The following is a 22,001-nucleotide window of genomic DNA, read 5'->3' on the forward strand; positions in this document are numbered from 1 at the left end:
GTAAAAATGACAAAATGATATTCATGAAAAGTTTTCTTAAATCTTTTATCAGAATGATATTCATGAAAGCTGTTAACATGATAAGCAAAAAAATACTACTAAGTTAAGGAGAAATGTTAAAGAAAACTCAAATTAAGCCAGAGGGTAACAACCAATGCAATGATTATTGCAATTTATGAACCAATACCACAAAGGTTAAAACAATACTCCTCCGGTCCTAATTATAAGACCCAATTGACTTATTTGAGGAGATTAAGGAAGTAAGTTAAGTTGGTTATTTATAATAAATAAGTGTTGTTATTCCTAAAATATCCTTGCTAATTAAGTATATTGGCTAAAACTATCATTATTAAAAGGATTATCTTGGAAAAAATGTATAAATATAAAAGAGAAAATGGATTGGGTCTTATAATTAGGACCAAATAAAAAGTCAAATTGGGTCTTATAATAAGGACCGAAGGAGTATTCTTAAACAAATACTAAACAACAGAAATCATAGAAGACAGATTACTATTACTAAAACAAAGTTTATATAAATGATCATTCCACTCATAACTTTGCAAGAAAAATTTAACAACTAAAAATAAATTATGATATAAACTATTATGGATGAATTTCAACCAAAACTGTTTAATTAAAGCAAACTTTCAATATAATCAAATGATGCCGATTGACTAATTCAAGGCTTTCCATGTAATTAAAAAAATATCAATTTTAGCATCGTCTCTTTTAGCTTACTAGAAAGGTCTGCCTTTCCCTATCTGGTGAAAGTTGTGAGGGTAAGATCTAACAGTAAGCCTCTTAAACTCATTGCTAGCTAGTGAGATTGAGGAGATATAAAATGGTCGTTTGACCATCATTCTCAATCCGATCAGGTACTAAGACAATCTCATTCCTCCAAATAGTCCTTGGAATTAAGCAAGGGCATGGACAAGGATTGCTAGTATATATTTTGGGCCATTCCAAATGTTTGTATTTTGAAACGGAAAAAAAAAATGGCTCAGTTTTTCTCCGGTCAAAAACCTTACGGAAGTGGTTCAGAGTCTGTTATTAACCCAAATAGTATATAAGAGAGTTAGGTGTTACAAAAAATTTTTAAAAGTTTTTATAAGAATGATATTCCTGAAAACTATTAACATGATAAACAAACAAATACTACTAAGCTAAGGAGAAATGTTAAACAAAACTCTAATTAAGCTAGAGGGTAACATCCAATGCATATTTATGAATTAATACCATAAAGGTTAAAACAATATTAAGAATTAAAAAACACTAAACAACAGAAATCATAGAAGGCATATTACCAAAACAAAGTTTACATAAATTATCATTCCACTCATAACTTTGCAAGAAGGATTTAACAACTAAATAAATTATGATATAATCTATTATGACTGATTTAAAAACTGAATTTCCATGCCAAAAGTAGTGTTTAATTAAATTAAACTTGCATTGTAATCATTAATGATGCCGATTGACTAATACAAGGCTTTCGATGTAATTAAAAATATCAATTTCAACATCGTCTCTTTTAGTGCCTTTCCTTATTTGTTGAAAGTTGTGAGGGGAAGATATAACGGCATGCCTCTTAAACTCATTAGTAGTGAGATTGAGGAGATATAAAATTATTGTCGTTTGACCATCATTCTCAATCTGATCAGGCACTAAGACAATCTCGTTCCTCCAAATAGTCCTTGGAATTAAGTAAGGGCATGGACAAGGACTACTAGTATATATTTTAGTCCATTTCCATCTCTTCTCCTCCTCGCTATCCTCAGATGGACACGTGTACTTCTTCAACACCCACAAATGAATCAAATTAGATCCACCCTTGCGAGCAACCAGAGCAAGTTTGTTCTCATACTCAACAAGGTTTCTATGAGAAGCATAGCCTAAATAAGGCATCCGTATCAATTTACAAACTTCCTTTGATAGGTCAATTGAAAGTACTAGATCCTTATTATCATCCCACCACGCAGTATCCCAAAACATAACTCCATTAATAGTGATATATGCAGAACTCATCTTTATGCCATTTAGGTTTCCAAAGTCTATTTGCTTCCATGACCCGCAATTCAACGAATACAAGTCCACGGCTTTAATAGTAGAAGGATGAAATAGATTAATTCTCACAATCTTGTAATCACTATCAAGAGGACTGAATCCAAATCCAAAATAATCAACAAGCTTAGGTTCAATGTAAGTTCTGTAGTACTCAAATCCTAACCCGTCAATAAGGTCAAAATGAATGATAGTTCTGGTGCGCACCTCTCTGATGTCTCTAGTGGCGGGGTTCCATATCAAAATGGGATGAGGATTTATACCATTCTCAGTTTTGACACAGACCAAGCCATTGCTGGAACCCAACACCTCAGAATTATATAAAGAATGAATAGAAGGTAAGTTTTGAACTTTACCGACTCGCATATCGCAATCCAGCACACTGAGGCGAATACCACAGAATTTGGGATGGTACTGCTCAAGGAGAAGGACAGGGTCTTGGCAGTTGGAATAGTGGAAGTGGTCTTGGACAAAAGGTGGAGTCTTGATGAGATATTTTATCAGATCTTTCCAATCTCTGCACACACATTGAAACCGATATAACGATCTAACCGGAAGCCTTTTGAAAATGTTGGCCATGATATCCTTGGGAATAAAGGCTGTGTGCGCTTTCGTTTCCTGCATCTTCACAGCGGCCGCCATTATTGGAAGAGGAATCTTAGAGGAGGGACGTCCGTGGCAGTCAATATTAGGGCACTAGAAGTTGACGTCAAGGAGTGATAGCCACAGGATCGGAAGGTTTTTCTCCGACTAGGGTTCTGAACTTATGATGGCGTGACTCCGTCTAAAGGAGAAGGAGAAGGCTGAGGCGAAGTGGAGAGATGGGAATCCCCTTCCCGAGGAGGATTTCCAGTTTTATCGGATCTACCCGAAGAGGATTTCAACAAAACAATTAAATAAATAATATTAGGGACAGATGATCACAGATGTAATCCAAAGACAATACTGAGAAATGAGCTATCATATATTATATTTTTTTATAATATTTCTAATTTATTTGAAAGCATGATTTTGAGAATAAAAAATTCTAATTAGACTAACAGTTCATTTGGTATGAAGAATTTGGAGGGAAGGGAAATGAGGAGGAGGGATTTTAATCATTTTTTTTTGTTTGGCAAGATAAAAATTTTAGGAGGGGAGAGGAATTTTTTTAACATTTTCCCTCCCTTCCCCTCCCCACCAAAATTGGGAGAATTTGGAGGAAAGGGTAATATTTTGACTTGTATTGACTAATATGCCCATATTATTTTCTAATAAACCCATGTTACCCTTCACTACCGAATTGTATGTGATTTGGTATATTTATATATTCAATCATGTCCTTCTTCCCTCATTTATATGCGATCAAATATTAAAGCCATCAAATATATTTTAATTTTCAAAATGCAAATCAAGCATTCAAAAAAAAAAGTACAAACAAGCCATCTATGTCGTCTTCAAAAAAGTTATTTTACTACTCATATCAACAACATAAAGAGAAATGAAAAGTGGAAAAAAAAATACTCAAATTAAACACATTTACTTCATTAGACCAGATTTTGGATGTAAATACAATTATAGTTGTTGGATATATAGTAGCTATTAATTAAGTATTATCATTATATGTATGTAATTTTGCTAATCATAAAAAGTCGATCATCTATTAAATATTATTTATAATTTTATTTTATTAATTACTCTATAAAGTTTGTAAAAATCAACTTAAATAATATAAGGGCAATGTTGTCCATAAAAAATATTTTGCCTCACCTCCCTCCCTAAACTAAATAAGGTAACATTAAAAGTCCTCCCCTCCCTCTCCTCGTATTAATCTAAATAAAGTAATATTAAAATCCCTCCCCTTTCTTTTATCACTTTTCTCTCCATTAAAATCCCTCCTCTCCCATCCCTTCTATTGAGCCAAACACACCCTAAACTGAATCGAATATTATATATATATATATATATATATTTTACAGATATATTGTAAAATATCTAAATCCAGTAATGAAAGTCATAGTTATTTTGGCGGGAAAAGATCATAATTATTTCCTTATTACTGTTGATTCTCACTCCATTCCGTGGTGAGAGTAATACCCTGTAAGAAAACTCTTAAACTCATTAAAAGTGAGATTGAGCCGAAATAAATCCATCTCTCCTGGAATGCACATGTGTCCTCCTCCATTATCCTCTGTTATTTTGTGGAAAATGGGGACATAAATGATCCGTTTTGTAGTAGTATATTGATAAATGGCATCACAAATTGTATGTTTAGAATTACTATAGATGCATTTCAATCAAAACTCAAGAGCACGTAAACGAATAAAATCTACCATGTAATAACTAATATTTAAGATCCTGCCTCTTTATTATAAATGTTGCCAAATGATACAGGACTTCCCACATAATTGAAAATCTGTTACAACTAGAAGGAGTTGTAGCGAGCTTCTTGAACGCAATAGTAGAGATATTAAACATATGCACACTCACACATATATATAAGATTTTCTTTCCTCATTCTTGTCTTCATCGTCTCTGGCATGGGAGAAGGGGACGATTTCATTACTCCTGATAGTTGAGGCATGAAACAGGAACGGAGTGGGCTTGGTACTGTAAATCCCAAAAAAAAAAAAAAACTATGGTGCTACTTCTAGTCCTTAATATAAGCATATAAGACCTAGTTGACTAATTTAAAAAAATATAAAAATTTATTAAATTACTTTTAAGTACTTATATTTATCATTTTTTTTCCTAAACTAATTTGTTTTACTTATAAATTGATGTATAATCTATGATGTATGTAAATATTTTAGAGAGACTACGTAAAATAGAAGGTTTGGTATCAAGGGAGGTATGTGAAAGTTTTTACAATAGGGAAGATTTGTACGATGAAAAGGCAAAATAGAGGAGAAATCAATGTATTTTAATATTATAGCCGTATAGCGATGGATTATTACATTATAAATTTATCAGTAATGATTTCCTTAAATATACATATAATTAAAATTAATTAATTTAGTTACTACTAATTTGGCGCCGAATTCAACATCGATTGATTTACAATATATCTTGAACCAATGGTTTAATCGGTTGAATGACTAATATCCTTCACCCGTGTCTTTGGTCTTAGATTTATCTTGAAGAATATGTAAAGTATAACTTTTATGATTACATAATATAATGTGTTCTAAATTACATAGGCTTAATTAGAATCCTCTTTCTTCATGTCGAGTCGATTCATCCTTAGATTCCTTTATTTCATTTGCTAGTTTGAGATGAAGAAACCCTCTTCCTTCACGACAAAATATTTCTTTCTTTCTTTGCAACCCAACTAATTAACGAGGATTAGGATTATAAAAGCTAGCTTCAATTTTTTCCCCAAGTTAATTACTAATAACCATGTCCCAACAATATAATTAGTACATGGAGAATTAAGCATAAAATATTCAATTTAACAATATATAAACGAAGTAAACACAAGAAATATTGACGTTGGCATTGAAAATCCCTCGAAGAAAAAAACTAAACATGCAATATTGCATTGATTAATTAACCATGTCCGAGACAGATGCAATAGAATTTATCAGTGTAAGCTTTGACGGTAGAAAGCTTATTGCGCTTAACAAAGAATATTTCATTAATAATGGCGGCTAAATCTTATCAAGAACTTATCTGGAAACGTGATAATCATGGTTGTTATTCTTTAAAGAAAGGCGATAATGATATCGTAGAAAGGAATAGATGTAATTCTCAGGTATTGAGTTAATATTATACTATTTGGAAGGTTTTATGGAATTTGAAATTCCAACTGAAATTAATTATTTTTCCTTTGGCATAGAAGGAAGGATGCTTTACCTGCAAGATGTATTTGGGTGTACTGACTAAGCATCGTCTTACAATAAACATACATATAAGTGGGTAAACTGAGTTCAAATCTCATCTTGTTTTTAAAAAAAAATTTCCTGAGAGGCGCATCCTGGTTGCAAATCCATATTTCGGATAAGTCAATTGCTCAGGTACCTAACAATATAATATGATCCAAAGCGGACACTAGGTGTCCTAAATGCCATCAAAAATTAAAACTAAACTCAAGTAATAGAGGATGAATTATGGAACCAGCACTGTCATGTAAAATAGCATCAGTAAAAAGACCAATAATAATATGTTTGAAAGGTTTAAACTAACAACACAATCTTACACCAATCCCTTCCTGACTTTAACGAAGTATTGTAGCATCTGTTACAGTTATCAAGGATTCTCAACATGAATATTGCCAATTGATACAAGGCTTTCAACATAATTGTCAATTGTTAGGCCATAGCCCTTGTTACAGGAAGGAATAGCAAATATCCTAAATTCAGTACTGCCAATATTGAACATGTAAAGAGGAGTAAGTGGGTCATTATCCTTCTCGCCTTCATGATCTTCAGAATCACCATCAAATTCAGGTTGGCATATGATTTTATTGCCCCAAATAGTAATAGGATATAACATTGACAAGCCTGAACAAGCGCTGCTAGTGTATTGTGAGCCCAAATCCATTTCTCCCGTGATGTACTTGAAACTTCCTTCATCACCCACAATTCAATGCAATATTCACTCGGAGCAATCCATTTGATACAAAACAATGCAAGGGTGTTCTCATACACATCAAGCGTTCTCATTAACAAACTATCATCTGATGCAGGCATTGGGATCAATGTAAATACTTCAGTTGCTATGTCAAATGAAACTATTGAGCAATAATCATCATCTTCATTCTTGAACCCAAACCAAAAGGCATGTCCATTATCACTAACACTATGAGCGTTAACATATAAACCCTCCATGTTTCCAACTTCTATTTCCTTCCAAGACCTTGTGCATAATGAATACACTTTAACTTGATACACTCTCCAAACCCTCTCAAGGTTATGATCATAAATCACCCCGATCTTATAATCATTAACAATTGGACTAAACCCAAATCCTATACAGCAATGGCCTCCAAAACGATTGGTAGCTGCGGGGACCTGTTTGGATTCTCTGGTTGCCGGATTCCACAATAAAATGGAATTTTGAGATGCGCTTTTAAGACAGAGCAAGCCATTGCTTGACCCATGTATGCTCAACTGGGGCAAGGTATCGATCAAAGAGATCTGTGAATTCTGAACTACACGTCGTCGCATGTCACGATCCAGCAAAACCCAGTGAAAACCAGAGGACATAGGTCGAGGCCATCTGCAGAAGTGAAGGGTTTTGAAGACTGGAGTAAAAAACGGTGACCTGATAAGATTTTTCCAATGCTTGCATACACATTGCAATCGGATAAGAGATTTTACTGGAAGTCTTCTGAAAATGTTAACGATTATCCCATCAGGAAGAAAGGTCCTCAGAGGCTTCACAGTTCTCCCCATTGAGAAAGGTATCAAAGTGTTTTGGAGAAAACCATCGGCACCAAGCCACAACCTTTTAGCCTGCACTGTAGGCATATAGGGTCAACCTTAGAACTCTGCGCTTTTGGATCAGAGTTTATATGCAAAATTTGAGCACCAAAATTATAACAATATTTGATATTTAACAGAGCCAAACCAGTAAATATTACAACCCCATCATTTTGCAAAGTTGACAGGAACCGAAGCAAGCGAATAAAATTGAAGCACTGAAACCATAGCCAAAATCAGTTTTTTCTTTAAAAAAATAACCTAGAAAATCACAGAACAAGGCAAGCAGGAAAATCCAGAAGAAATTAACGATTCTCCACTACCCACAAATCAATCAAATAAGTCTCATACGTTTCTTCATCAATATTGAGCACGGCAAATTTGTTGTCATACCCCGTAAATCTTTCAGTTTCATTAAAGCGTAATGCATGTATTGGGGCCAATGTAAACACTTCCTTTGTTATTTCAAATGAAACTAGCCAAGCAAAATATCTATACTATAAGAAAATATACTTTTTACCTTTCTCATTCATTTCTGTTTAGAAAAACAGAGGAGAAAAGCTAGTATTCTTGTCTGTTAAAACAGACAAGAATAAGGCCCAAGTTCTCCTCTGTTTCAGACCACATACGAGAATCAGGCACTTCTCATCTGTTTCATCAGTGACAGACAAGAAGCTTCTCGTCTGTTACTAGAAACAGATGAGAAGTCCAGGTGCTTCTCGTCTGGTATTATACAACAGACGTTGAAGCTTAGCTTCTTCTCGTCTGTTAAATAACAACAGATGAGAAGGAGCCTGAATAATTTTAGAAAAAAATTGCCCTCTAGCTTGTCCTCGCATTCCAGTTCCAGCTCCCTCCCAATATTCCAGCTTACGCACACTCGGTCTTTCCCTCCCTCCCATTCCAGCTCCAGCTTTGAACATCCAGCTCGTCCTCGCATCAGATCCGCTAGCTCATCCAGTCGCATCAGGTCCTCAGCTCATCCAGCTCTTCCAGCTTCAGCTCGCACAGCTTACACAGCAGGAAGTAAAATGTGGTTCTCCTCCTCTCCAACTCGGCGTCCCCATTGAAGAAAGAAGCTCACCGTCAAAGCCACCTATGTCCTCTCTTCTCCTGTCCATGTCGACGCCATTTCTCCATTAAATAAGGTAAGTTGAAGTGCAACATTCCTCCTTTTGGTTTCTATACGTGCTGCAAATGGATGGTTCTTTGTTCATGTTGCTGCTAATTCTTGAATTGTATCTAGAAAGTTTTAAACTTGATTGGATAGTGGATTTGAAGGTTAAAAAGTTTGTTCAACTTGTTTGAATATTGATGTACACAAATTGTTTGTCAAAATACCTAAGAGAGGATTTTCATATATTGACATTGCATTAGAATGGTAATATAGTTATGATGATCTTGAGAGGTTAATTTAATAGCAAATTGAGAGTGGATGTACTAAAAAATTTGAAGAGATAAGTAAATATAATTTTAGTTTTGTAATAGTTGTTGAATTTTTAAATTGAATTGTTACTTATTCTTCATATATTTATATTTGTTCATTTGTTAATTTACAGATCTTTGATAATGATTGCTTATACACTGTTGATGATATTAATTTTATTCGAGACCTTTTGACCCAGCAATTACTTAAAAAATAGTGGTCTAGGGATTGATAAAGTTTATGTTTAGAGATAACTTCATCTTATTAGATTATCAATTTTGACTTTTGCAGTTTGTTCTTTTGACTAGTTAGTTAATGTATGTTGGCTAAAAATATTGACTTATTTAAATGTTAGAATATTTGAACTTGTTGGAAAGTGGCTAATGAAAATGTATCACATGGTAGTTATTGTAATGCAAGTGATATACAGGAAGTGAAACTTTCTTTAAAAAAACGAGCACATTCACATCTATTTGAAGCAAATAGTAGAGAATGGGAAAATTATTTACTTCTATTATGATAAAACAGAAGTAACAAATCACCAGCATTTACCTATGTTTTGAAAAATAGAAGTAAAAAATTACCATCATTTTTTACTTCTGTTTTAAAGCAAGATAGACGTAAATATCATTTTTCTCTTCTATTCAAAACAGAAGTAAACAGAAGCTACTTTTTATATCCTTTCTTTTTAGGTCCTTCCTAAAACAAGAGTAAAACGTCATTTAGAATATAATAGAAATAAAAGGTCTCCACTGTAATAGTATCTTCATTGTAGCCATGCCAAAAGATAGCTTCATTAGCAGTAACACTTTCAGCTGTTTTATGACAAAATGTTACTCTATCTAAGTTCTCAAATTCTAGTTCCTTCCATGACCAAGTACAAAATGAATACACTTCCATTCGGTTGACCTCATAATGAAGGGAAAAGATTCTCACGATCTTGTAATCATTAAGAATTGGGCCGAACCCGAATCTTGAAAAGCAATCCCCTTGAAAATCAATTGTTATAGGTACTTTTCTGACCTCTCTAATGGCTGCATTCTACAGTAAAAGGGAAGGAGGAGATACACCATGCTCAACTATTTCAGCACAGAGCACGCCGTTGCCGGAACCGATGATCCTAGCGTCGGAATGCGAACTAATTCAAGTATACTACAAAAATTAGCTAAATTAGCCGGTTGTAATAAATAAGTGTTGTTTTATCTAAAATGCCTCTCACTAATTATGTGTATTAACTAAAATCAACAATTGATTAAATCTTTAACACGTACAATTATTATAAGGACTATATTGAAAAAATAAATATATATATAAGAGATAAGTTGATTAGAATATTATATTTAAGACTAAATTAAATATCAAGATAATTTTTATATTAATAATTTGAGATGGTATAAATTTTTTTGTAACAAAAAAATAAAATTAAAAAAATTAAAAATGCTCACTCCGTGCTCATCAGGCTGATGAGCACGGAATGCGAACGCGTTGCGTCTCTTTGTGACAATGTGTCTTTTTGAGCTAACTTGGTGTTATTATGTCGTTTTGTTTTTCTGGTCTGCGTTGTGGCCTGCGGGTGGAGATTGGGCTTGCTTTGCGTCTTGGGCTTCTTACTTGAACTGTTTCCGATCGGCAATTTTGACGGAAGAGTATTTCAGCCGAACAAAAAATCAAAGTCTTATTGCTTTGTAGCTATTTAACTTTTACTAACAGAATTATTTCCAATAGGTACTTGTATTAAAAAAAAATTCTTAACTAGTTGAGGTGGATTATAAAATTTAAATAAATTAGTTAATTATAGTAAAAATAATAAATAAGAAAGATTTGAATCCTATGTAGATAAAATAGACCTTTTTTTCTTCTTGGACCAACATAATTCGAGTATAATTTATATAGTCAAATTTTTAAGGTGGCACAATACTTATATATATATATATATATCCTTATATATACTTACAAAATAAATAGAATTTTCCAACTAGCACGCACTTTTTTTAAAAAACATAGTCCTTTCAATTAAATAACAAAAAGTATAAATATTAAAATTCAAACCATTAAAATTATTTTCAACAGAATAATTATGTCAAGACTAGTAGTATTTAACAAGTGAAAAAAAAAATCTAGATTGATGAAATCCCACAGTTTATTACTTCTGCTCAACAAAATCTGCAATACGAAAAGTAAAATCCAAGCTAACCTTTTCTACGGGGGCTAAGAAATGCTCAAAAAGCACTTAAAAAAAATTTCATGCAACCTGAAACAAAACTCCTCTAATATATTTATCTCGATTTTCACAAAATCACTTTTAAAAAAACTAATTCAAATATGCTGTGTACATCTTCTTCCTTAGTCATAAGGAATTTGGATATATGCAGCATCACACACGAAAGGAACATCCGCATACATCCCAGCAAGAGCACACCTCATACACTCCAACACTGTGAACAGATAGGCAAAAGCTACCGCAGTCCAGAAATGCATTCCTAGTTTTCCCCAGTAGATTGCTAGAGGCATCCAACGGCTCACAGTGCCAATCACCTGGAGAGAAATCTCCAATAACATTCCCATCACCACATGGAACCTGAAGAAGTGGGGCCATTCTTTTCTCCTCACAATCCCAAGATATGCCACAAAGAAGTAAGCCATGAGGAACCAGCTTGGCAGACTCCCAATTGCCATAAGGAAAGGGTATGTCATGAATTCTAAGTTCTCAAGAAATGGGTGAAGATGATATGCTGTCTCAGCATACATCCATGTCTCATGTAGAGGCATAAGGTATGGGAGGCATGCAAGTGTCCTCCATAGCCATCTTGGCTTTTTGGTCATCACTGGATATCGGAAGCTGTATGGGACATCATCCTTTGATGATGCTCGAGGAACCACACAAAACCTTCTTTGCCTAGAAGATGGCCAGGTGATTCTGGGGTAAAGAAGACCAAGACTTTGATCTCCACCAGAAAAATTTAGGCTTGATGCAGCAGAAATAATGTTTGAGGACAGCATCATTCCTATGAAGGGAACTTAGAATGAAATAAGAAATATCAGTCATAACTTAGAACATCTCAATTGTGTAAAATGATTACAGTAACACATTCTCACCAAATAGCAAGCTAATAAGAATGTTTTGTATGATGGATTTATCAGCTCAATAATTCATATCATATTAAATAAAAAAAAAAAGAGGTCATGTTAACAAACAAATTAAACAAGCCATATACCTCTTGGCGGGCAGGAGTTAAGCCCCAGTAAGTTAAGCCCCCTGCAGGAACATTGGATGCTAGAACTGCAAGAGGACAGACGGCTAAAATGCTGGGAGGGCCGATAAACCCTAGATGAACTTTGGGTCAAAGGGTAAACATTTCCTATCATGGTCAAAAACCTGATTGAAAGCCAGCATCACAAGAAAAGGCATTGATTAATAAACAAGGGAAGAAAAACATGATTTTTTTTCAACATGTAACCAATCCAACAAATATATCTTGGAATTGTGAGGAGAAAAAGTAGCTAAGGAGAATCTCCTAAACTGAATAAACATCAAAGTACTTCATATATAGCTTCTGCTCTATTCATAATGCAAAAATAAACAATTAAATAAACGATAAAACAAACATCCAGAACTCTACTTTTAATTTATGGGTAAATCTGATCAAACTCCTTCCCCACCAACCCCCACTTTCTCCATATTCAGTCACGCCGTAACTCTATCAGAGACTTTACTTATCTTAGCACAGAAAAACTTATTTCTAAAAATCGAAACTCCAGAACTTGATTAATAGAGCATAGTTGGGTTGAAAGAAAACACATTTATTCTACATTCACTACTCAACCAGCAAAAATCAGTGGCAGCCAAATTAATAATAAAGCTAAAGCAATGAAATCATCACAGCCAGCAAAATCAACAGATCCCAGGCATTCAAATTGTTGAACCAATTGAAGCAGAAGCTAAAGACTACACATCATCTAAATCAAAGGCTCAGAGCCAAAGAGTACCTCCGCGGGAGAGAACGAACGGCGAGAGAGAGAGAGAGAGAGCGCCGTTACTTGGTCGGAGACGAACGGAGGTCAAGCGAGCCAGATGAGAGGCAGAGAATGCGGGAATGGTTTGGGTTATTTACGTAGGCCGCCGAAGCCGAAGCCGAATGCCAAAATATACTTTTTTAAGCCCAAACTTAAAAGTAACGTGGAAAAAATTGGCAGGCGTCATTAAAATTTAAAAAAAAAAAGAAGAAGTCAAAGTCAAACATTATAGGTTGAGTTTCCTTTATTCTAATAACAGTGGATCGGATCAACCAAAATGCTGAAAGCACTTGAGCAATGCTACTCGTTGTGGATATGTTACAGACTGACAAGACTTTCTGCATAATTGAAAATGTTCTCATAATAACTAATTTCATTTATAAAGTTGTGCGACGTCCATTCATTAGTAGTGAGATTGAACAAAGATAAAAAGATGCTTGTCCCATTCTCTTCTTCATCCTCATCACTTTCACTACTGAACCCTCCTGGAATTGGCCCATTATTGGTGCAGACAATTTCATTGCTCCAAATACATAAGGGATATAACCACTTTGATGTTGGACCAATACTAAATTTCTTAGTCCAACTCCAACTCTTCCCTTCCTCCTCCATCACCCATAAATCAAAGAAAGAACAATCAGTCTTTCCAACCTTATAATAAGGCCCCCAAAACATAGCAAGTTTGTTCTCATGCACGCTAAGCCTTATTTTGAACCTAAATTAGGGGTTACTGATGAAGAAGGTAGTGGCATCAGTGAAAATATTTCTGTTGCTATCTCAAATGAAACTACCACATAAAGATCATGTTCTTCATCCATCTTCCCTAACCAAAACATAGTTCCATTAGAAACGACAGCTTGAAAGGATTTAAGATACCTTACTCTATTTAAAACCACAGATTCTACTTTCTCCCATGACCCTCTTCTTAATGAATACACTTCCACATCATGAGCACAATTTTTGTCCACAAAGATTTTACGTCGATTCCCAGCATAAGCAAAGTCATATGTATAAATTCTCACTATTTTGTAATCATTAAGGACAGGATTGAACCCAAATCCATAATTTGGATTCCTTGAATGGATGCGTGTTGATGGCTCGGGAACTTGCCTGACATCTCTAGTCGCTGGGTTCCATAGAAAAATATGATAAAAATATATAGAATCATCATCATCATCAGGAGGACCACCAATAAATTCCATTTCCACAATGAACAAGCCGTTGCAGGAACCAACAAGTCTGATAAGACTATAATCCATGATGGAATGGATCCAGGGGGGCGTCTCGAGTGTATCTGAACTTCAACATTTTTCATGTTGGAATCAAGCGAAATAAGAATGTAGGATTGCGTTGTTCAAGACGGGTTTGTTCGAAGAAAAGAGAAGGATTGTTGTGAGCTGAGTAGTGTAAGTGGGTAGAGATGAAAGATGAGGATTTGATGAGATTTTTCCAAAGTTTGCAAACGGATTGAAATCGAATTAGGGATTTGACAGGAAGCCTTTTGAGAATTTCTATTATGAGATCTTGTGGTAAAATAATGACTCCCTCATCTTCCATTTCCTTGTTTGAAATGGTAAGAAAGGAATGATATAGAACAAGGGAAAAGAATTACCTTTTATATAGGCGAAAGGAGAGAGATCAAATAAAGTTTAGAATGACTAAAGAAGTCAAAAGATTTACGTTTCATAGCCTTGAAAAGTTTTTTACTATGAAATTTTGTTCATCTAATTTAATAATTTATCATGTTGTTTATTGAAAAATGGCCCTGTCATCTTTCAATTTCATTTTGTCGCTTGAGGGAAGAAGGCATTATTTGCACTTGACGGTCACAAAATTGTTTGGGGTTGCTTGAAATGTGGTTGGGAAACAAATGAACGAATGAGGGAAAATAATTTTCTTTTATATAGTTGAAAGTGAGAGATCAAATTGTCTTTAGAATGCATCTAAAGATGAGAAGGAAAAAAAATCATAAATTTGTTTCATAACCTCGAAAAGTTTTCTATGTTGGACTATTTTACTCAATGCGCAAAAAAGTTTTGTTTGCAACTTCGAAGGTTATGTTGGGAAAAGAATCAACAGCTCTAAAAGGATGAAGAAAAAATAAGTTCGGTGACAATGAAAAGGCAGGAAAAAATATTACTACCTCTTATCCTAACTATGAAATCTCATTGCAGATACAAATGAGGTCTTATAATTATGATGGGAGGTAGTACTAAAGAAACAGGTCGTAGGCAATTTTTTAAGGGAAAATTAATGTGTAGTGCCATGAAAGCAATTAATCACTAAAAAAAAATCTCACAACAAGGACTCCTCCGATCCATAGCATAATTCATTTTAACTAATTCATCAATATCAAAAAATAGTAGTTGATTAATTAAACATGTTTCAAGTTGAAAATTTTTTCAACTTTATCCGTATTAAATGAGATTGCAAACAAAAAAGAAAAATACAAAGAGTCACATTTAAGAGTTAATTATGGGGACAAAATTGACAAATAAGCATTAATTACTCTTTAATGACATATTTTGGACCTGTTATTTTTCTAGAAGTGACATATACTGTAGACCGGGGGGCATGTAGTGCATTTTTACTATTTTTATATTGAAAGCATTTCAATAATTTAATTATACTCTTTTTTTTGGTTCCCATTGATTTACAATCATTCGTCTGTAGGCAACCCCCACTAAAACACAACCCAACAAAACCAAGCAAACTTATATAGCAGCAAGCCAGCAACTAATTAAACTATATGTTATCCAAGAAAATTGAACATAGGGTGATGATATACAGAAGGCTAAAATAAAGCATGAAACAAACTAATACTGAATTTCTTCACTACTCCAGATCAAAGATCAAAGGGGCTTCAAGAATTATATATAGATCCAACCAAAATAATCTTCAAAGGTTTTTGTGAATTAGAGAAAAAAGAAATTAAACATGAAATGCAGAAATGATCATATTTCAAAGCAATGCTATTCAACCTGGGCGTTCCAAACAGACCCAAGGCTCCTCTCATAACTGAAACCATCACACCAGTCATAGGAAGATGAAACCTTGTAGAACTCCTTCCATTTCTTAGTAGTGAGATTGAGCAGCCTAAGAAAGTACACTGATTCATCATAACACTCGTCTTCGTCTTCGTCTTCGTCAAGATGCCACCGCTCTTTGTCAACGCAAACTATTTCATTCCTCCAAATACACAAGGGATGAAAAAAGTACGAAATTATGCAATGCTTAAATTCTTCAGTAAAACTGAAACTCTTTCCAGATTCACCGGCAACCTCATCCATCGCCCATATATGGATAGAATGAAAAGAGATGTTGCAGTGCCGAAACATAGCTAATTTGTTCTGGTACACACCAATAGCAGTTGGAAGATCACGGGGTAGTGGTATTTGTGTTAATCTAAACACTTCAGTAGCTATGTCGAAGGAAACGAGCACAGGCAAATTGTCCTTTTCTCCTAAGAAAAGGATAGTTCCATCATTTCCCTCAGCACTGATATTTTTTGATATAATTGTTGTCTTTGGTAAAGCTCCAAATTCTAGTTTCTTCCATAAACCTGTGCTTAATGAATACACTTCCGATCTATGATGCTCGAGTAGGTCGGCATTATAGGGTTGACGTTTCTTCTTCTTTTTACGCAACTCTGGAATATAAAATTTCACTATCTTGTAATCATTAAAATTGCTACTAAACCCAAATCCAAATTCGCACAGTCCCCAGTAATCCTTCGTTGTTGTAGTTAGGGGTATTTCTCTGACCTCTCTAATCACCGGGTTCCACAGGCAAAGCGAGCGAGGAGACCCATCTGGATCAAGATCGACTCCGGCACAAAGAAGGCCGTTGCAAGAACCAATGATTTTCCAACCATGTTTAAGGCAATCGATCGAGGGTATGCTTAGAACTTCAATGGTTTCCATATTATAATTAAGCAAACGTAAGGACGGAGGCTTACCATTGGAACCGAAATCTTTTTCATGGAGAAGAAGCAAAGGGTTTTCGTGAGAAGAGTGGCGGGCATGTTCAGCTATGAAATGTGGGGTTTTGAAGAGATTTTTCCAATTTTTACAGACAGATCGAAATCGAACGATGGATTTGACCGGGAGCCTTTTGAGAATGTTGATGACGATCTCGGAGGGCAGCGAGAGGTTGCCGCCATCGCTCGCCATCTGCTTTGGAGGGAATTACAAATTCGCTCTCTCGGGAAGAGGAGTGAACGGCGGAGTGGAGTAGAGGGTTTGGGTGTGGGAAGAGTTAATTAAAGAAGATTACTCTTCTAATTCCATTTATAAGACACTTTCAATATGTTTCATATAAACTAAGAAAAATCTTAAACTTCATCAACTCTCACTTAAAATTTATTAACTTTCCAACTTTATCCCTATTTAATATATATTATACCTCATGTAAATAAAGTCAACACACTAATAAATAAGGGTTTAAATTGTACATCCATGTAAAAAATTTCTCTCAATACCATATAAATAGAATCAAAAAATATCTTCTCTCTCTGCCTTATAAATAGGACCAAAGGAGTATGTGTGTTGAAAAGTTTTTGTTGATTTTATAAAAATAATGGAATCTGCATTTTAAAAATAAATTGTATACAAAAGTTTTTCCTAGTAAACATTGTATCTTTTCCTTATAAATATGCATTTTAAATATTATTAGGGTTAACTTATGATATTACGGATAATATGGGAGTCTGTCATGTGATAAAAGATAATTGACGGTGAGAGATAACAATCAAATTAAAACTAAAAATAAATTATTTTCAAATTGTTTCATTAATTGTCAAAATATTATTGATCCTATTTAAATCTTATAAAATCTTCAATTATTTTTTTTCTTTCCATTTCTATATGGGCTGATAATTGATGATAATTAATAATAATCAAATCAAAACCAAAATAAATTATTATCAAATCGTCTCATTAATTGTCAAATATTCCTAATTATAGAATCTGCAACTGTCTAATTAAGTCTCATAAAATCTTATAGAATCTTTAATTGTCCATTTTTATTTCCATCAATATAATGTCAATACAGTACGATGTATATTATAAATTATACATTATAACGTCTGAAAAATAAGTCTAAATATTTATAATTTATGAGTATCATATTTCATGTCAGGCTTTCTCAGCATAATTGAACATATATAAGGTTTCATGTTATCCTCCAGTTAGTCTAAGCTGGGGGTATTTGGGTGAAAACCAAACTATGATTTTGAAAATAATTTTACCATATATGAAATAAGTATGTGAGATGAGTTTTACTTCATAAAAACACTTTCAAAAAGTGCCCTTTTTTTTTTAAAACCAAAAGCCTCCTAAAATATCATCCCTTCATACTATTTTACTCTTCCAAATATTCACTAAACTTAACTAGGGGTCGCAATATGAGCCAACCCATGGCAAGTTACGATTAGGCTATTGCGGGTTGACTCGTAGTGGGTTAGGGTTAGGCGATGCAGGTTGAAAAGGCTCTGTGTAGTAGCGGGTTGGCTAAACCCGCCAACTATTATTTTCTTTTTTTTTTCTTTTTTAATATATTTTTCCTTATACAATATAAAGAAAATATAATGAAATTTTTATCTTTCCTTTAAATACTTGATTAAAAATACCAAATAAATCATATAGGTTTTTCTCTAATTTTTTTAGATAGGATATAAAATATAATAATATACATATAATAATTAATAAAATTAAAAAAAATCAAAAAAATAAATGCGGGTAAGCCCATGGGCTAGTGAGGTAACTTGTGGCCGGTCGTGGATTAGGTAGTGCGGGTTAAAAAGTTTTGTTTATTGGCAGGTTGACCTTTAGCCAATCCTAACCTACCATTTTTAGTGGGTTGACAGGTTGCATCTCCAGGTCCAACCCATATTATCAACTCTAAACTTAATTCTTCAAAAATTGATCCAATAATTCAATGAAAGACTAATCAAAGTTTTAATAGAAAGTTCGACTTGTTTTTTTTTTCTTTTTAAATTTTTTGTTTTTAAAGATAAAACATTATTTAGTGATTTATTTTTAGTTAGATATTCTACAAAATAAAAAAATAATATGGTTTTAAAAACTAAAAAATCAAAACAACTTTTAAATATTTTTTCTTTGCATTTTTGCTTTTTTTTTTTGTTTTGAAAAATTATGATTTTTTTTTTCATTTACCCACTACCCGCCACATGTCTTGCTAACGACGGTCACGCCGGCCATGTGTTCATGTTGGCCACTACCACATCACTGTCAACGACAACCTCAACTACTTGAGATTCGGATCCTCTACTATTCCCTTTCCAACCTCTTTATTCCTCTTCTTTTTCTAATAATTAGATTAAAATATTTCAACATTTCAGATTTTAATTTTCATAAACTAATTATAAAAAAATTTAAAAATATTTAGTGCATTTGCAAACCAGTAGAATTAAATTTTAATAGTTTATAATTTATAATTTATTTATTTTTGTAATTTAATATTTTAATAACAGTTTTAAGAAGATTTAAATCTGAATGGTTCAAATGTTAATTCAATGGTTGAAAAAAGAAAAGGAGGGGAGAGGATGGGAAGGAAAGAGGAGAGGTTCCAACCCGTCAGGCAGTGTCATCACTTGCCACATGTTTTCTCGATGCTGAAAAATTTGTTGCATATTAGCCGTGGAAATTAGCAACAAAATTTTTTTTTTCTCTTGCAATTTAGCGATTTCTTCATTGCATCTGTAATTTTAGCAACAAGATCTGTGAAAGAATTGAATTTGATCGCTAATTTTCTCAATAATGGTCTACTTTTATGTAATAGTGAACTTGATTAAACATTTCTCTCCTAAACTTATGCCTGGTGCTAGATTAATAACTTTGCTATTTTGGATGATGTAGATAACAGGTCTCGTAATTTTTTCAAATGTATTTTTTGTCTTGTATTTTTTTCAAATGTATTTTTTTAAAATAATTGTCTAAACAATTATTCTTTTCAAAACTTCTTTTGAAAAATAATTTTATAAAATTGTTCTTAAATATAATATCTATAGTGCAAATTGCATTGCCTCATACTCCTCCGGTCCTTATTATAAAACCCAATTTGACTTTTTATTTGGTCCTAATTATAAGACCCAATCCATTTTGTCTCTTATATTTATGCATTTTTTTCCAAGATAATCCTTCTAATAATGATAGTTTTAGCCAATATACTTAATTAGCAAGGATATTTTAGGAATGACAACACTTATTTATTATAAATAACCAACTTAACTTACTTCCTTAATCTCCTCAAATAAGTCAATTGGGTCTTATAATTAGGACCGGAGGAGTAGCATATTAAGTGACCAACAAAACCCAAATAATTTATATAGCAACAATTAAACTATATATCCTATGTTGAACATATGATGATAAAAAACACAAAGATAGAGTTTGCAACCTGCTAGTAGTGAACTGAATTTCTCCATTCTAATTCACAGATCTAAAGGGCATTAAGGATTATACACACAATCAAAATTTAAAAGGTTTTATGTTTCAAAGTTGATATTTTCTTGAAGCACAATTAATTGATACCAGTGCTAAAAGGCTTATGACATATACGTGCACAACCAAGGAGGAAGCATGCAAGCTGTGTTTCTGGCATTCCGAGCTGCACTTAATTTCACCACACAACAAAATTGCATCACGTTGCGGCATCGTGTGCCCCTCTCTCTCTCTCTCTCTATATATATATATATATATATATATTAATTGATATAGTTATATTTATATGCTATCAGAGGAATTAGTCCTGTTCATATATAGCTCGTAAGAATATTTTTCCTGAGATTAGGAATCTTTGTACTACGTACAATGTTGCAAGTCTGAATACCATCTTCATCCGGAAAAGGAATAAACAAATGAGTACATGATGCACGAGTAAGTCTCCCTTCCCTCGAAGTAGCATTTTGCTTTTGCAATATGCTCTCTCTTGTAATTTAATTTTAAAAAAGAAAGCGTGTAATGATAGGGGAAAAAAGTAAAAAGAGTAAGGAAAACTCAAAATCAGATGACATAGAAAAGTAAAAAGTGAGAAGCAGATAGAACTGAATTTCTCTATTCTAGATAACAGATACACGGGGCATCAATGCTTATAGATACAACCAAAATGTTCTAAGGTTTTGTGGGTACATTTCCACCGAAATTGCCAAGACAAAGTCTATAATGTAAAAGTGAGAATTTCATAGCAAGGCTATTCAACATGCTTGTCGAAGCTCTCTGCATAACTGAAAATTCCATTCATATCATCAACAGATAAAAAGATGGGGAACCTCTTCAATTCATTATTAGTGGTAAACATAAGTCAGTAAAAGCAGATCTATTAACATATTGACCATGAGGCATACCAACTTTGTTTTCGTGCAGTATACCATAATATTATTTTTAAAACTATAGTTTGGTTTCCATACAACCCTTTAGATGAGTATGAGAATCAGAGGTTGAAGAAGGCATTGGTGTCAATGTAAAAACTTCTATTGCTAGGTCAAATGAAATGATCATGCGACGATGATCTTCAGACTCCATTCCCAACCAAAATATACCACCATTAACAGTGACAGGTTTTGATTCGGGTTTTACACTCCGTATAACCCCAGATTCTACTTCTTTCCATGCCCTGTTCTTAGTGAATACGCTTCCACTCGGTAAACTCATATATTGTCTAAATCGATTTGATATTGTTAAAATTAAACTTAGAACTATGAATTGTCACTATTTTGTAATCCATAACTACAGGACTAAACCCAAATAATCCCCGCCCAAAAATGCCACAACCACCATCATCGTTTGTTGTTCTGATAGAGTATCTTACCTCTCTAGTTACTTTTTTTTTTTGTCCAAATGACTATAGGATGGTAGGATCAGATCCCACTCTCACCACTTTTCTCAGATAATTTCCCATGACCAAAAAAAAGACTGCCACAAGAAAAAATATCTGTCAAATGGCCAGCCGCGGCGGTGGCCTACCACCGGCATGGTCTCCAACAGGGGTTAAAACTTTGAAAAAGAAATCAAAAGGACACTTTTGTCATTTTTTTTAATTTTAAAATGCTAGTTTAAATTTATTTTCCTCTATGTTAT

The 22,001-nt window shown here is 33.6% G+C and overlaps 5 protein-coding genes across 5 annotated transcripts; all 5 read right to left on the bottom strand.

Annotated features, from left to right (window-relative positions):
- Positions 1-1,461: 1,461 nt before the first annotated feature.
- LOC114714250 (F-box protein CPR1-like) lies at positions 1,462-2,703 on the bottom strand. The gene has a single exon (XM_028898982.1). It carries the CDS (start codon positions 2,701-2,703, stop codon positions 1,462-1,464), a length of 1,242 nt encoding a protein of 413 aa, XP_028754815.1.
- Positions 2,704-6,288: 3,585 nt separating this feature from the next.
- Positions 6,289-7,511, bottom strand: LOC114714251 (putative F-box protein At3g16210). Its single transcript, XM_028898983.1, has 2 exons — positions 6,713-7,511; positions 6,289-6,608 (listed from the first exon to the last, which is right to left on the bottom strand). The coding sequence occupies exons 1-2, from the start codon at positions 7,509-7,511 to the stop codon at positions 6,289-6,291; spliced, it is 1,119 nt and encodes a 372-aa protein (XP_028754816.1).
- Positions 7,512-11,187: 3,676 nt separating this feature from the next.
- On the bottom strand, positions 11,188-11,892 carry LOC114714212 (protein TIC 20-I, chloroplastic-like). The gene has a single exon (XM_028898937.1). It carries the CDS (start codon positions 11,890-11,892, stop codon positions 11,233-11,235), a length of 660 nt encoding a protein of 219 aa, XP_028754770.1. The 3' UTR covers positions 11,188-11,232.
- Positions 11,893-13,607: 1,715 nt separating this feature from the next.
- Positions 13,608-14,162, bottom strand: LOC114714253 (F-box/kelch-repeat protein At3g06240-like). Its single transcript, XM_028898984.1, has one exon. It carries the CDS (start codon positions 14,160-14,162, stop codon positions 13,608-13,610), a length of 555 nt encoding a protein of 184 aa, XP_028754817.1.
- A 1,713-nt stretch (positions 14,163-15,875) lies between these two features.
- LOC114714254 (putative F-box protein At3g10430) lies at positions 15,876-17,075 on the bottom strand. Its single transcript, XM_028898985.1, has one exon. The coding sequence runs from the start codon at positions 17,073-17,075 to the stop codon at positions 15,876-15,878; it is 1,200 nt and encodes a 399-aa protein (XP_028754818.1).
- Positions 17,076-22,001: the final 4,926 nt, after the last annotated feature.

Source organism: Neltuma alba, unplaced genomic scaffold, assembly GCF_004799145.2.
Source record: "Neltuma alba isolate B1F8T4 unplaced genomic scaffold, ASM479914v2 tig00011497_pilon, whole genome shotgun sequence".
Taxonomy (NCBI): domain Eukaryota; kingdom Viridiplantae; phylum Streptophyta; class Magnoliopsida; order Fabales; family Fabaceae; genus Neltuma; species Neltuma alba.